This window comes from Balearica regulorum, chromosome 24 (assembly GCF_011004875.1).
Source record: "Balearica regulorum gibbericeps isolate bBalReg1 chromosome 24, bBalReg1.pri, whole genome shotgun sequence".
In the NCBI taxonomy this organism is placed as follows: domain Eukaryota; kingdom Metazoa; phylum Chordata; class Aves; order Gruiformes; family Gruidae; genus Balearica; species Balearica regulorum.
The window spans coordinates 5245086-5261638 of record NC_046207.1 but is presented as its reverse complement, the minus strand read 5'-3'; the positions used below and the strand labels follow the sequence as shown (position 1 = coordinate 5261638).

General features: G+C 57.6%; 1 protein-coding gene across 1 annotated transcript in view; it reads left to right on the top strand.

The window, feature by feature from the left end:
• LASP1 (LIM and SH3 protein 1) overlaps positions 1 to 16553 on the top strand; it is a 34129-nt gene that overhangs the window by 13471 nt on the left and 4105 nt on the right. The window contains exons 3-4 of the mRNA XM_075775448.1: positions 6452 to 6536; positions 13839 to 13946. Coding sequence (XP_075631563.1) covers positions 6452 to 6536; positions 13839 to 13946 — 193 coding nt within the window. The remainder of the gene's footprint in view (positions 1 to 6451; positions 6537 to 13838; positions 13947 to 16553) is intronic.

Sequence of the window (16553 nt, the reverse complement as noted above, 5' to 3'; positions counted from 1 at the left end):
GGCAGAGGATGGATGCCAGCAGTGTCTGCGAGGACAGACCCTGAAGTGCGAGGCCAATCCACTGGCCGTCTGGCAGGTCTGTCCCCGAGACCAGCAGGCTCCTCTCCATCAATTGTTAAAATAATCCGTGTCTGCCCGGCTGATGGAGCAGCTGTGGGGATGCCGAGGGCTCGGTGTGTGCTCACCCTGCCCAGACTTTGCACCCTCCAGCTTCACAGCCTCTGGCTTGGCTGCTGCAGCATCACCGAAGCCGCAGAGCACCGGGTGGTCCCCAAGACTCACCAAAACTTGACTCCCTGCTTCACCCTCCTGCATCCCCATCCCCTTAGGCAGGGGAAAGCACCGTGATGCTCGGAACAAAGCATTTGGATCCTGTCATAGCATCAGCCAGAAGTAGGAACCAGGGGCAGCTCCCTGCAGGTAGCTCACATGAGTGTTTTTCCCCCTGCCCCGGCTCTCATTTGTTCTTGAAAGATTACTGGTTTTGCCTGGATAGCTATTACTTAGCAGCAGACTTTACACAAATGTCACTTCTAGGGATGCGTGGGACTAATTATTTCCCTGCAGTTTGTCAGAAGAGGGATGGCTTGAAGCAGCTTCCCCCGTTTGTCTTCTCGGGCTGCTTGTGCCTGAAGCCTGTGGAGCCTGGAGGGTTTTCTAATGACCTTAACGTGACTCTCGTTCCCTACACAGTTCTCTACCTGTTGCCCTAACTTAGGAAACAAGCTCTTCTGCAGCAGAGGGAGGGATTGAAGGGCATCAGGGCAGGTGTGCATGTGTTACAGGAGTGTACACGAGTGTGACACTGGCAGGGGACCTGCTGGCAGCGGCCAGAAAAGCTCTTGCAGCGTGGTCCCATCTGCAGCTGCCGGCAGAAAGCCTCTTCCTCTGCGGGCTTTGGGCTCAGCGCGGCGTGGAGGCTGTTGTGTTGGGCACCGGAATTCCAGCTGCTTCCAGTTTTGGAAGCCTTTGGCTCTGGTGGCTGTTGGTGAGGGCGGCTGTTCGGTAATTGCACGGGTGGGTTTGGCGTGTGATGCTCACGCCGCTTCTGAAAGAGCGAGGCAGGTTGAGCAATAAGCACCCTCCCCCTTCCCTGCTTCCCCAGCCAAGACCTATTTATGGTGATGGCTGGGGGGGGCAGGGAGGACCCATGGCTTGGCTCCTTCCTCAGTTTGGACTGCGAGAAGGGGGAGAACCGGGTCTGCTCCGCCACGAGACCGCCCCACGCGAGGAGGGACGTGCCCATCTTCGCAGATCCCGCAGGCGCCCCGTTCCCACGCGCACGCTGCCTCCCAAGGCAATTCACTCGCTGCTTTCTCATTAAGGTTTAATTTATTGCTGACTGTTACTGTGGCTGATTCTCATGCATAGGAGATGGGTTTTTTCCCCTCTCTGGTGTGTGGCAGGGACCTGGGTGTCTGTGTTTGTACTGGCTGGGCAGGGGGAAGCGCTGGCTTCGGCAGCGGCGGCGGGGGGGGGCTGTCACCGCTCCTGCATCGGGAACCCCTGGCCTTAAATCCCCCAAGGACTGAAATGCCTTTTCTTTATCGGGCAGATCTCACGAGCCGGGGAGAAAAGCGATGCCTAATCTTAGGGGAAGACGCTCAACTTGTGTGTTTCTTCCTACGCCTCGCGCAGACGGACCCGTTTCTGTTGTCTCCTAACAACAGTCTGCAGGGGCTCGAGGCTGAGGAAAAAGCAGCCTCAAATCCTGGGGAGGCTTCTTCACAATCTGACAGAAGTGGAAACCTAATTGTAGCTCAGTCCATGTGGTCTATGGTTATCTCTTCCCCTCCCTTGCCAGACTGTGGCTGTAGCAGAGCACAGCCCGCTGTGGGTACGGTGTCCCTGTAAATGCAAGAAGCGGGGCTGTCGGCTGGGTTTTAGGGTGGTTTTTTTCCCTACAACCATGGCTTTTCAGTTCCTCTGAGCTCCGCAAAGATGAATTTCTCTATTTCCAGCCCTTGCAGTGACTGGGGCTTCCCTCCTCCCTGCATCCGGAGGCTGCTGCCGGGGACTTGTCTTCTCCCCGGCGTTATTAGCATGCCCAGGGCATGGGATGCGGTTGCCATGGCAATGTGATGATTTCGGCTGGCAGCACCAGCAGATAGTACGGGAGCTCCTGGGCCATGACTGAGCTGTAAATGCAGCTCTGGCTGGCGGTGCACGCAACTTAAAAATTGCATTTGCCCTTCACGGGAGCCATATGTCTCGCTGTGTGACTTCCCTGCCGGCCTGGGGCTGCGGGCAGCCCTCCATCCCTGTGCTCTTCAGGGGATGGGGCTGTTAAAATTAGGGATCTCTGCAAAAGCTGGTGCTGAGCAGCAGGAAGAAGCCTCTGGATTTGCAAAGACCCCAGGGAGTGGCGATGGCACTTGGCTGCACTCGTAGGACGGGGATGTAGCTCTGGTTCCCATCCTCGCAGCAGGTCTCAGGCTGGTCTGCGTAGCCTGTTGCCTTCCAGACCCGATCCGCAGATGGAGAATTAGTGATCTGGGAGGGCATTTAGGCTTTTAGCTGTTTGTATTTAAAAAGTGGCTTTGTTTCCTTTGACCTCGGTATGAGTCAGGCGGTGACTTCCAAGAAACTCAGGAAAGGGCTCCAGGATGCGAGCGGTAACTCGGGTAAAACAAGAGACAAGTCTCAGGACTGTCCTCTCGTGCCCCTCTAAGCTGTGGTAGTGCACTTCTTGGATTAGCACTGTTGTTAATTAAGCCTCAGCTCCTCCAGCAGCTGCCTAATGGCACCTGGGTTTGGACCAGAAAAAATGCCCATCTCCTGCTGATGCTGTTGGCTCCTGACTCTGCCCAGCAGATACCAGACCATGATGTGCCCCCCTCTCGGGAAGGGGAAGGAGTCATCCCCAGGAGCGGCCGAGGTGCAGCACCCCTTGAGCAAGGGCTGTTAAATGCGGCTGCCGTGGTCCCTGGAGCTTATGGGCTGCTAAGAAGGGTTTTGTCATCTTTGCAACAACATAAGGGCCTGCTTCCCTCCATGCTGTCTCTTCGAGGTATGACTGCATTAACCCAGAGACTAGCGGGATTGCAGCAGCCTTTACGTGGGCAATCTTTGCTAACCAGAGGCCGAGCTGGGCCGATGGAATTTAGACGGAGCCCCTCCTTTGCCAGCCCCCCCTGGCTGTTCATCTCTGCTGGCAGCAGACAGCAGCTGCTGGGGATTTGGTCCCAAGGTGTCTTACGCTGGTTTGCCGCTTCTAAAATCTCACTCGCCGGTGCAGCTCCGCAGCAGGGGCACTTGCCGAGCTTTTGCTGAAGCGTGGGTCGGGCTAGCACCCACCCAGACGTCCACGCTCTGGTGGCACCAGCCGGTGGGAGAGCAGAAACCGTGGCCAAAATGTCCAGAGCATCTAAATAAACAGCAAACGCCTGCCCAGGTCTGCAGTGTGGCATCCACCCGGTGTCTGTCGTTCCTGCTGAGCGCAGGACCCTCCTGGAGAATCGGATTTTATCATTATTGGAATCTTAATGCGGGAATTTCTCTGCAGCAAGCTGCAGGCAGTAGCTCGGTGAAATATCTGCCTTAATATTGTATCCCAGTGCGGAGCCCTGACGTACCAGTGCCTGAAGGTAGTGGGGAAGGGAGCCTGAACACACGGTGTTATATCCCCTCTAATCAGATTAATCTAACCAGAGATTAAACTCTATCCTTCAAGCAGTTGGTGATCTGTTGTTTTGTCTGAAAACTGATTCTTGTCCTTTTCCATCTTACTGGTGGAAGTTTAAGGGGGCTGTGGAGGGTTAATTTAGGTTTGGTTGGTGTGGGCGCAGCTTTGTGCTCTGTGTTCCCCTGCACCCTGGTGAAGGATGGGGGCTGGCTGGGGTCTCATGGCCGATACCCATCAGACGCTCGTGGGATGGCTGTCTTCGTGTGGGCTGGGGATGGGCAGAGTATTTCCCAACCCTGGTGTTGACTCCCACCTCCCCCAGAGCAGCAGGCACTCGGGATGGTGCCGATGGGCCATGGCAGCAGGTGACGTCCAGCAGGACAAGACCTGGAGCAGGGACCTGGTGTGGGGGTGGTTTTTTTTGGGGGGGGGGGGGGGGGAGCTGGCTGGAGGTGAGGTTCCTCTGCCATGCTGTGCACCATGGACATGGGAGCAGGCAGCGAGCTGCTGCTTGCTGAGTTGTCTTTCCCCTTTCTGCAAACCACATCTGCATTGTTTGGTTTCTGTGTGTAAGGGGTGGGGGGGAGAGGGATGTCTTTTATTTTTTTCAGTGAGGCTGAGGCAGCTATTTTTATTCTTGAGTTTCCTGCATTGCTGCTTTATGGAGGTATGTGCTGCCCTTGCAGGTCTGTGGTTGCCTGTCTGTCGCTGTCCTGCTCTGACAGCGCTGCTCCACGGCAGCAGCTCTCAAGCAGACTCCTCCACACGCAGCTGGCTTGCTTTCTGCTCATTCGACCACACTTTTAATTAGCCTTGGGCAGAGGTGCTAATGCTGATTCCATAAATAGATAATTGCTAATGCCCGAGCACACAAGCTCCCAAAACAGAGCCCAGGGGCTTCTTAAGACCCACAAAGCCCCATTTCATGTGGTCTGGGAAGGGGCAGGAGCTCCAGCTGCCCCATGGTTTGCTGCGTAGCCCTCAGGAGAGCTTGGTTCAGTTGGGCTACAGGGATGTGGGAACTGGAGGCTGCACAGCCTGAGTTACGGCCCTGGAACTGGGCTCAGCGTTGTGCTCAAAGCCTTCCGATCCCAAAGAGCGAGTGGGAGACACCTCCCCGTTGTCCTCTGCGAGGAGCTACGGTCTGTTTTCAGTGGGCTGCTCAGCCCCGGTCACCTTTTCCAAGAGCTACTACAGTGAGAGGACAGCCAGCTTGCCTGGCTTTGCAAGAGAATTTATCTGAGTTCTTGCATGTATTTGAAAGCGAAACCGAGCTGCAGCGTGACGTGCTGCCCTGCTGCCACACACGTTCAGCATGAACCAGGGCTGATGCTGCACTAAGCAGTAACTTTCCTAAAATCCCATGAGCTGTCCCCGCCACGCAATGTGGGAGTCCTGCTTTAACTCTATCAGAGCAACCTCTGACCCTTTCAAAAGCCAGTTTTCCCCTTCTCGCTCTCTGTCTGCATTCCGACCCTGAAGTGCTGCTGTGGGATGTCTTCGGTTTCTTTGCCATCTGTCCAGTGTCAGATTTCCTCTCTGGGTATTTCCTGGGGAGCGTTGTACACGGAGGGCTTTGCTTCCACGAGCAGCCTGGAAATGAAACGTTCCTCTTGCAGACGGTTTCCTCCGCACCGCTTGTAATGCTCCAGATTCAGCGAGGGTGGCTGCCAGGACTGGATCTGGCTGTGGGTGAGAGCATCCTCTGAGACGCAGGACCTAAAGGACCAGCCCTGGCTGGTAAAGCATCGTGGTGTCGGGACTGACCCTGCCGCGTCTTGGCAGCGCGAGGGACCAGCCGTAACTGCCGTCGGGGTCTGGTCAAGCCCAGCCGGAGGTGTTTGCGCACTGAACCTCCCCTGGTACGGCAGCGATTTGCCTCTTGCTGTTTTCCCTGTCTCCTGGAGCTGGGAACGGCCACGTGAAGTTCATCTGTCTGCTTGGACAGGGCTTGTAGCTACCTCCAGCTTTAGGATTAGATATTTATTTTCTCCAAATAGCTGAATTCTTCTAGCCATTAATTTATGTTGTCTATAGCAAAGGCTGTGTGTGCTTCCAGAAGCTGCTGTATGGCACTTCAGAACAATAGCAGCTGGCTCGTAGCCACAGCATGACGGAGGTCTCCTGCTTTACCCTCCCATTCCGGGCACCTCCTAAGGATTCACTGACTGTGTTGAACTGGTGCAGATAACTGGTGCAGCCCCGTGGCCCAAGATGGGAATGGTTATGTTGACACGGTTTACGCTCGGGTCGTGATATTCTGTAGCACCAGGAAACGGTAACGTGAGGTTTGTGCGGCTGAAACTTCAGTAAAATAAGCAAGTGAAACCACCCTGCTCCCCTCTGACTCTTCACAGCTGAAACGGTGAAAGGGGCACGGTCAGTGTAAAGCAGAGCGTTAGCAGCATTTGTAGGGACTAATGTTACCCTGAGGACTGTTTAATGAAAAATTGAAGGCCTCCAAGAAGATGTGTTAAGGTCTCTCCAGAAATCAGAGGCACAAACCTGGAATGGCTTTAACCCCTGGGAAAAAATCCTTCTCTTTCCCTTTTTTTTTTTTGATGAAGTTTAGCTGAAGGTAATAGATTGTGAGAACCGTGGATCTGGTGGGGAGGGTGTGAGGCGCAGGTGAGCGTGCACGGTGAGAAGTGCCATGGTCCCAAGGGGTTATCGCTAAACCCCCGCGTGACGTGTCTGCAGCCTGGTGCTGCCGCTCGCCGCGATGCACCAAAGCGCTCGGCTCTCCTGAGGCGGGTGGGAAGGGGCAGCGAGCGTGGCCGTGGCCCGTAGGAACGCTGTGACGGATGATCTCCCTTCTCTCCGCAGACACTACCCGAAGCAGTCCTTCACCATGGTGGCAGACACTCCTGAGAACCTGCGTCTAAAGCAGCAGAGCGAGCTTCAGAGCCAGGTGAGCGCGCGGGTCGCTCCTCACCCGGGGCTGCCGTACGTTGTCCCGTCACCCTACGTTCTCCCGTGCTCTGGGGCTTTCCTGCGTCCTCCATGGAGGAGGGAGAGGTGGGTTTGGGGTTGGATCCCTCCTCTCAGGTCTCACCCATCTCAGCTGTCCGCTGTTCCCTTCATCCTGGCTGCTGGGACCTCCCTGGGGGTGGAAGGGTCCAGCAGGCAGTCTGCCTCTCCCAGTCCACCTCTTGCACCAGTTTACCTTTTCCCAGCTGACATCCAGCCGCACAATCAGGTGAAACAGCAAATGGCTTCATCTGGACAGGCGTCGACTCTCTAGGCGAGTATTTCAGGTAAACCCAAGTCTTGTAGGGCTTGAAAGCTCTGGCAAGCAGAAATAAACAGATAGAAAGGATAACGACTGGCACAGATAAGGATTTCTTTCTCTAGTGGGAAGAGCAGAGCCTGTTTGAGAAGGGTGTTGTCCAGACACGTCCCATTTTATACCCTGAAGGCGTCCCTGGATCAGCAAAAGTCCCCAGCCTTGACGCACGGCCGTGGGCTGGGTTCTCGCGCCGATAACTCCTGATGCTGCGGTGGGACCTGGTCCCTTGGGTGGGCTGAGGAGCAATCCCTGGTTTCCTTCTCTTACTCCAAAACACTGAGAAAAGAAACGTGAGCCACGAGTTTTTGTGGAGAAACAGCTGGAAGGGCAAGGTTAGCTCAGAAACGGGCTGCTGCGGTGGGCGACCCTTCTTCGGGGGACTTTGCTGTGGGGCCGTGTTGAAGTGTCTCGAGGCGATGTCCTGAACCGTCGCCGCGAGCTTCGATGTCGCAGAACTGCAGGCGTGTGCTCAGAGCACGCCGCGCTGGAAGAAAACGCATCCAGCGGCAATTTTGGCTTGAGTCAGCGTCTCGCAGGAGAACACAGGATGTGGCAACCGTTCTGGGAATCTATTGAATTTCTCTTTTTCTTTGAAAAAGGACAAAAAGGCTGCCCAGAGTGTTGTCAGCAAGGCACGCTAGCTCGGCTCAGCGTTTTAATGGTGTTGGTCTGGGCGGAGGGAGGACGGCTCGGGATTTGCCGTAGTATTTTCAGGGTGAACAGTCATTTTTTGAGATGAGCGCGCTCCTCTCCCTGCCGCGCTGCGAAGGATGCGGTGACCTTCCTTCCTTCTCTTCCCATTAGCCTGAGAGTGCCAGGAGCTGAAAAGCAGATTGCCTGGGAATGCATCCCGCCGGAGGAGGAGGAGGAGGAGGAAGCTCAGGCCCTCACCTGTTAGCAGATAGAGCTGGTGCTGCCCATGAGTTTTGAAACCTCGCCTTTTGTAAGGTCTCTTCCTCAGAGCGAGTTGCTCAAGAGCTCCCTGGCTTGCACAAGCGCAGCTTGGCTCAAGCTTAGAGCTAGAGCTCAGCCTGGGGCTGGCTTTGTGTTTCACAGAGCGGTTAAGGGGACACAGTTGCTTTTCCATGGTAACAATCGAGATAATGCTGTACCGAGTGGTCTGCAGTCTCCAGCGCTGGTTTTACAATGAATTCACACTCTTCATTAGCTGTTGCTTATTAAAGGAGACCCTGGGGAGGGAGCGTGCTCCGCTGCCAGGGTTTTTCTGTAGCTGCTTGGGACTTTCAGCTCCTCGTGGTGTGCGGGAGGTGGCTGGAGGCAACGCCAGCTGCCTTGCAGGGGAGGGGGTGTCTCCGTTCTTTGGAGCCTGCACCCCCAGAAGTTGGTCACTACAACTCGAACGCCAGCGGGACGTTCCAGCCCCTGGGAGAGAAGCAGCCGTGCCCAGCTCTCGGTGGTCTCCTGGACCTTGGGGGCTGTAAGAGCCTTCTGCGCGCTCTCGGTTGCACGGCAGAAGAGGGGCTGGGGTGCGGGCAGGGTCTGCCAGGAGCCAGCACCCCACTTTTTCAGTGCAAGGCGGGGAGAAGAGGCTGCTGTGGGGGTGCTGGTAGAGCCGCCGCGGAGAGGGAGCGGGAGGGGGGTGGCGTGGCTGAACCAGGTAGAAACTGCCAGGCTGAAGCACCCGGAGCCCTGGGGTGGATAGATCCTAAACACGCTTCAGATAAGATCTTAATTCCTCTATGCCTTTGTTCTGCCTACAAAGGGAGTCTCCTATTTTCCAAGCACCAAACATTTGTGTTTCTTGAAGCACTCTAGCTATAACACTAGCAGCCGCTCTGGCTTATTGACAATCCCATCGTACTAATTGCAGGAGCTGAGCAAACCCCTGGGGAAGGGAATAGGTCGCTTCAGCCCTTCCAGAGCAGGCAGAAGGGGTCACAGTCTTGCAAATGAACTGGAGCTGTTAGCCGAGGAAGGCTTGTGGCGAAGGGCTTGCTGGCTCCGCTTTGCAGTGATGACAGCCTGGTAGAAGAGCTTCTGCGCTACGCTTTGCCAGTTTGGGTGTCCCCCCAAAAAGCGCATCCTGGCTAACGCTGCTGGGACAGGCAGAGCTCTGCACCTGGGTCAAGTAGTAAAATGGAGTAAGATCGGGGTTATGTGAGCAGTGGTATCTTGCCTTCAAGCTTGCGTTTGCCAGCCAAACTCAACAGTGAATGAGCCTTTGGTCCGCAGTGCGAGTTTCCCCGAGCGCCTGTCCCTCCGGACAAGCTGTGGCTGGGAGCTGCAGTAGGAGAAGGGAAACCGCTGGGTCTGCGTCGTCTGCGAGGGATTTCTAACTGGTGGAGGGTCATTCCCCGGTGATGGGGGTGATGCTCCCCAGCAGTTTTGCCCGTTCCTCTGGAGCAGAGATTCTGTGGGGCTGGAGAGCCGCTGTCCTTGTAGATGACCCTGAGGAGGCTGATCCCATATTTCCTCCCACCAAAAATACACTCCTTGTCCGCCCCGGTGTGACGAGAAAAGCCGGTGGCTGACCGGAGCCGTTGCTGGCAGCCGTGCCGTGCGTGGGGAGGTGGGGACGGGGCAGCTGCGTGTCGAGCTGGAGCAGTTTCGTGTCCCTGCCGATGCCGCCGCTATTTGTGTCTGCTGAGAAGGCGTCTTCTGTTCCGGTCACTGGTAGACGCTGAATAATGATGTCTTGTGTGGCTAAATGAGTCTCCAAAGTGACAGCTTTTACGCCTGCAGCCTTCTCTTACAGCCCACGTGCGGCAAGCAAATTGCAGGTTCCCGTCCCGTGGCTCTTCTTTCGGATTCCAAAAACGGGTGGTTTGGGGCTCAGCCTTTCCTGCCGGAGGGTGGAGGCTCCCGTGGCGTGGGAGGCAGGTGCCCGTCTCCTGTCCCTCCTGCAGCCGTGTGTTTGTCACCGCGGGGAGCTGCTGTCAGCGACGTCGGGGCTGCGGGCACGAGGAGGGATTCGTGTGCTTGAGCTGAGACCTGCGAGGGGTTACAACGCGTGAAGGGCCGTTCTCCGGCTCCCTTCGGATAATGCGTGTTTTGTTGCTCCCCTTCCCATTGTGCAAGGGACGATTCCTCTGGGAAAATTAATTGTGGATCCTATTTTATTATGATGGGATGAGGCGTGGATACGGCACTGTCTGCATCACTGAGCTCTCTCATACAGCGTGTAGGTGAAGCGCAGCCCCGAGCCGGAGCGACAGGAGTGGGTACGGGGGTTGGCAGCTGTGACAGGAGGGGGCACGAGCGATGGATCTCTGCAGCCCCTTGCACAGCGCTGAGCCGGTTCACGTTGGTACTCGTGTGCCCTGTGAAAGCACGGCGGGACGTACCGAGTTGCGTGGCTGGAGCGAGGGTTTGTGCCTCTCGAAGGGCAGCCCGTGCTGGGAGGGGGATTCCTCCCCGGCTGGGGGTTGCAGGTCGCCTCTCCCCAGCCAGCCAGCGCTGCCTGCCAGACTCCTGCCCGCACAACGCGGTGCCCTTATAAGGGCAGGGAGAAGCTGAAAGGTGCCTTGTCTCAACGCTTCCTCCCTCCTTTCCGGCCACCTCGCTCAGCCCTGGTGATGGCCGCAGCCTGGCGGGACCCGGCCGCTCCTGTGCCAAAGCCAGGAAGGGCCATGGATCCTGTTAAACAGCAATTCCCCTGTGCAGAGCACGGGGACGGCATCCGCTTCGTGGTCTCCCTTCCTTCCTCCCGGCATCGCCTCGATGCTCGTGCCACGCGTGGCGAGGTGTGCTGGGGTGCAGGAACCCCAGTTAGCCAGGAGCACCAGCCTTGGACGTGTGGTTTGGGTTAGACCTACCCCCAGGTACCAGCATCTTCCCCCCTGACTCCTGGATCAGCCCCCCCTGCGGTCGGGCATCCCTGTGCGGCAGTTTTTTAGGGCCAAGTTCCTACACCCTGAAAGTTAGAGGGTTAAAAAAAACGAGGAAGAGATGAAGGGGGATGAATTTAGGAGGGTGAAAATACAGAACTTCTCAAAGGAACTGCTTAGCCTCGTGATTAGCTTCTCGGTTGGTGACTCTCTGTCTTTCTAGCCTGGATTTCTTACATCTCGTCAACCTGCGCTGTGCCCCGTGCAGCCCCCCCGCTCCTCGGGGCCGGCTGAGCAGGAGGCTGCGGGGAAAATCCCTCTTCTTCCGAGCAGCATCTCCCAGCACAACGGCGGGGCCAGCATCCCACGCCCGGGCTGCAGAGCTCTCCAGGAAAACAGCCTTTATTGAAAGCAGAGCAGATAAAGGACAAACACGGCCCCGCTGCCCGCCTGTCGCTGCGACTGAGCTAAACCGGGGCCGGTGCTTCGCAGAGCAGCTCGCGGGGTTGACTCACCCCCTCCTGATCCCGGTCGGGGTGTGTGTCACAGGCTTTATGTCACAGCTCTGTTAACCTTTGGTTCCACATGCCTGGTGCTTAACACCTCGGGGTTGTTGCTTCCTAATCGGTGATGTTCAAGCTGTGTTCTTTACCCCAGCCAGCAAAAGTTTGTTAGTTTGTGGGGTTTTTTTCCCCTCTCGTTGCTTCGAGCAAAAAGAGACTTCTGCCTTGAAATCGGTCTCTCGTGTTCCTCTGATGTGCTTTGGCGTCTTGGTTGTATTAATATCCTCCCAGGGTGGACTCTGCAGCCTGGTTCATTAAGCCTTTGCTTTCTAACGTCGCATTAGAGTTAGAAATCTAATGTGACTCACAGATCGTACCATCTATCTCAGGGTTTCTGTGATGCCCCGTGGCTGTGAAGAAGGAGTAGAGGCTCTGACATGTTTTCAAAGCTTGCGTTTCTCCTGGTCTGCAGGACAGGAAGAGCAAACGTTGTGTTTGCAAGCGGAGCACTGAGCTCTGGGGTATCTCCACCGCTGTAACCCGTGCAGCCGGCGGCGAGCTCTCCCGTGTGCCTGCCGGTGCCCGTTGCAGAGCTGGTGCCTGGAGCAGGAGGGGATGCCAGAGAAAACCCTCCGAGCCGCGGGCGCCGTGGCCCCTGACCCTGCAGCCCCTGTGCAAAACGGAAACCGCGGTGTCTCGTTGTCCCCTGGAAATCTTTTATTTCCTGTGTCGTTCTGGATCAGAGAGGAGGCAGGACCCGCTCCGTGATGTGCTGCGTGCCCGCAGCCCTGCCCGGCTCCAGCGTCAGAGGGGTCTGACCTGGGCACATCGGCACGGTTCGGACGCTGCCTGCTCCTGCCTGCCCCTGCCTGCTGTGCCAGGACCCGTGCTGGAGCCAGGCGAGGCCCCGGGAGAGCCCAGATGGCAGCAGAGGTGTCTTGGCTTCTCCAGAAGATATGGTAAAATGTTTGGCAGCCTTTCCTGAAAGGTGTTTCCAGGCCCAGCTGGATACGCTGTCTGGATGGGAGGCAAATCCGTGAGGTCTGAAGGAGTGTCTCCGTAGGAGTGTGTGTCGGGGAGAAATCAGCTTTATTCCGCCTCCCCCGCCACGCTGCCGGTTCTCTGCCTCCAGGCTTTATCTTGGCACGGCACGTGAGCGCGGCGCCGATCTGCAAGCACGGCCCTCGTCCTGCGAGCTCTTTCTTTGCAGGGCCAGCCCAGCTTCCCGACCGTCCGGCTGGCAGGCTGCCGTCCGGCTGCGGGACGGGAAGGGTTACGGGAAGCTGCCTGTGCTGGCCAGACGCGCCGGTGTCTGGCCCCTCGGCTTGGGGAGGGGGGGGAGCGTTTCCCCATCGGGGAGCGATGCGTCGGCTGCTCCCCCAGCCCGCTCCGTCAAAGGCGGCTCCTGCTCCGCTTCCGCCCCACCGTGCACGCCCGGAGCTCAGGCTGCTGCGTCTGCCCGTGCCGGTTGCACGTGAGCGGATCAAACCTCTCGGTCCCCGTGCGAGGCAGCAGTGACCTTTTCAGTTTAGTGACAGCCTCCGACTGTCCGCAGTGCACGAGGGTGAATTCCTGGGAAAGGCAAGCTTTTGATGCACGGCTGTAGGCTGCAACGAGATGGAGCTCCGAAGGCTTTTTCCTCCCCAAACGGGCAGAGGCAGCTCCCGGCAGCCGCTGGTGCAGGGCCAGATCCTCAGGGAGAGGATGGAGGAGGTCAGGGTGTCTCTCTGCACATCTGCTTCCTCCCCCTTGTGAAAACGGGGCGTCTTTCTGGCCGCTGAAAGCCGGCAAAGCCGCCGTATCGGGGTGAGCCAGCTGGGTGCTGTTTCCTTCCCTTTGGAGCCATCGAGTCAGCCGTTGGGTTTCAACCTTTGCAGAAGCTGCTTCTGCTTCTGGGTGACTTGGGTGGGAGCAGCAGCCCAGCATAGAGCCAGCTGGGACCGGGACCGGCAACCCCCGGAGCCGAGGCTGCCGAGGAGCACGTCTGGGCTGTAGCTGTGTGCTGTGTTAGCTGGAAACCCCGGTCTTAAAGCTGTGTATTTAAAAAAATTTTAAAAATAAATAAAAAATCCAGGACTTTTCAGCTCCTGGGTGTGATGGGATGCTGATGTCAGTGTCTGGCAAACAGAAATGAGGATGCTTGTGTTTTGCCAGCCTCCACCCTCCACGCTCTGGTTTCATTACGGTCTTCTGGGTGTATTCCTTCCCAGAGGCGGCTAAACATCCCCTGACGTGGAAACGCTTTTGTACGGGTGTAGCTCATAAAAATCCTCGGGGCTGTCAAGCAAGCGGCTTGCCATGGGTCAGCTGCTCCGTGATACGTGACTCAGGCACGCTGGTAGCCCACAGGAAATTCAAAGTAAATCCAAGTTACCCCAGCCCCTGCTGAAAGAGAAACAAGACCAGCAGATGCATAGGAAGTCGTTTGTGTGTTTCAGCTCTTGGCAAAACCCCATTTTGCTGTTACTGGGTACGTTGGGGGGGGGTCTCCTGCGCAAGGCAGAGGCCCTGCTAGAAGCTGCTGCATCTCATGAAGCACGTGGGTCGTGGTGAGGGTCTGTGGCTGAATCCAGCTGCTGCACACACCGGCTTTCCCCCACGTTTAAATCTGGGTTTTTTATGTTTGTACCCAGATTCGCTACAAGGAGGAGTTTGAGAAGAACAAGGGGAAAGGCTTCAGCGTCGTGGCTGACACCCCGGAGCTGCAGAGAATCAAAAAGACTCAGGATCAGATCAGCAACGTGAGTAGCTTCTAATCTCTGCGTGTTATTGCCGTGACCTTCCTCCCGCCGGAGGAGGCTGGTGGGGGGGGGGGCTCTGCCCGAGCAGACCCACGCTCTGACGGCTGCACCGAGCACACGAAGCTGCGGCATCTCGAAAGCCTGGCAGCGTTAATTCTCCAGCCCGTTTGTGCAGGCGTCTCGTGACCCTTCTGCTCCTCTGTGCTGGCAGATGCTGTAGCCAGATCCAGAGGGGAATCAAAGTCCTTCGCTTCTCCCGAGGTGCTCGAGTCCACGTTGATTGTGAGAAGCGAGGAGGGGAGCAGCAGAGGGTGGCATTTGGTGGGGGCAGCTGTGGACCGTGACAGTCTCATCCACCCCTGGTTGTCACCGGAACCCACGGCGTGGGTGGCACGGCAGGGTCCGGGCTTGCAGGGGCCATCCCTGTGCTGCTCCCCCGAGGGACGCCAGTCCCTCTTCTGCTCTCTTGGGCTTGTGTTTGCATGCGGAAACCCCGGCCAAAGGCACCCCTCTTCCTCCTGTCCCTTCGCAGCTGTGACTGTCCTCTGCCAGGCTCCGCTCCCCTCGACCCCTCCTGACTCCCGCAAAGCCCTTTCCAGCCAGCCGGCCGTCGGGAGCGTTGGCTGCGGCTGCTGCTGCTGGTTTGTGCCGAGGCTGCGTGCAGCCCCCCGGGGTCCCCCCACGTGCTGTCACCAGCCCCGAGGGTAGGACAGAAGCGTCATCCGCTTTCCTACCTACAGCCCGCATCTTGCGGTGGCTGCCGCACCAGAGCAGCCTTGCAGGGAGCTCCTCCAGGTCCCTCTGCCATCACCCTACCTCTGCGTTGATGTGGAGGGGTTCCTGGGGGCTGTGCACAGCAGCATCTCCGTCCTCTCTTGACCTTCTGGAACGGGACCTCTGCCCTGTGTCTGCGAGAGACCCAGCTCTTCCATTTCTGAAAATGATATTAAAATTCTGCCCGAGTTCAGCAGCAGCTGGCCTGGCAGCTTGGGCCGTGTCCGTCCACGTCCAGGTTCTGGTGGCGTGGTACGTGGCAGACGTGGACGTCTGTGTGTTGCCACGGTGAATGAGGAGGATGCACGCTCGCGACTACAGCTGCGGCACTGGCTGCGTCAGACGTGGGGCGTACCTGTCCCCTGCCCAAACCCGACCCTGCGCTCCCAGGCGTCGTGGCACGGGACGCCTTCGGCAGAATGCAGGGAGTTAATTAACCTTTAGCTGCTAGTGAAAGTCATGCGTGTTCCTTATGGAACACCCAGGAGCTGTTGCGAAACCCGGCCCTGCCTTCTGCTGGTTTCTCCCTGACCAGTAAACCCACCCCTGGAGCGCAGCTTTGCGTGAGAAAACTCTCGGCGTCCGCTGTGAGCTTCTCCCAGGTCTGAGCTCTGCCTGCCCTGAGCCGCTCTCGCTGGCTGAGCCCTGGGCAGCACCCGAGGGCAGAAAACCCGATGGATGCTCTGGGGTGCTGCAGGGTTGTGAGCAAGAGACCCTACAGCCGAGGAGAAAGCCTGTCCCGGAGCTTTGTCCATCCTTAAGCATCCCTACCTCGGGGACAAAGCCCCTGGCCTGGGAGCTGCGCTCCGCTCCCCGGGGCGGGCAGGGGAGGATGCTCCGGGCTTGCAGGGAGAGGGAGGACCGTGCTTTTGCACCCGCAGTGGGAGCTCGCACACGCATGGGAGCTCAGACATACACAAACAGGAGAATGCCCAGCAGGGCGGGAGGAGGTTGTTTATTCCTTCTTCTTCTGATCCCATTGTGCACTTCTCTGGCAAGTACTGATCTTTCCTGGGGGAGCTGCAGGATGTTATCTGCACACCAAACCCCAGGGCTGGGGAAGGCTTCCCGCTTGGGAAACGGGACCTGGCTGGAAGATTTTCCCTGGGGGTGGCTTCTCAGTGGGGTGGGAGCTGGCGGGGGATGAGCACAGCTTCGCCGCCGTGGAACGGGGCTGTGGTCTTTGTTACAGAAAGCACCGCTCTCTTGTAGAGAATCTGTGGAGGTTTTGGGGCATTAAGTAACGCAGCAGAGAGAGATCAGCCCGTGTCCCTCTGCTCGGCCCCTTCACCCTTTCCCAGCCATGGGAGCAGTTTTCAGCGGCTTCTCCGTGGACATCTGGCTGCCAGCCTGGGGTTGCAGTGACCCGCTTAGTAAAGGCGCAGAAACGGACCCACAACGTGCAGAAAGCCCGGCTCAGCAGGCAGGGTTTCACTCCCAAGGGTGCAGCCAAGGGGCTGCCCAGCACGGCAGCGCTCACTGGGGTGTGAACGCCTCCGCAGCACAGAAATGCCCCAAACCACCCTCGGCGGAGGGTGCCGATAGGGTCCTGCGCAGGGGGAAACCCTCCTGGCAATGGAGCTGTGCAAAGCCTGAGCCTCTGACCGCTGGGAACCGCTGTCCTGAGGCTGGGGGAGCAGGGTGCTCCCCTCGGGGCGTTCTCCTTCCCGGGAGGGTGGCTCTGCTCCAGGTTCTGCCTCCTGCCTGTGCAGGGAGCCTGCTCTAGTGCCCTTCAGTAAATAACTGTTTAACCAGCAGACAAATGGGCTCCAGGTGCTTTCCTATGGCAATGCATTCATTAACGCAAGTGGCTATTAATTTTTACACCCACGC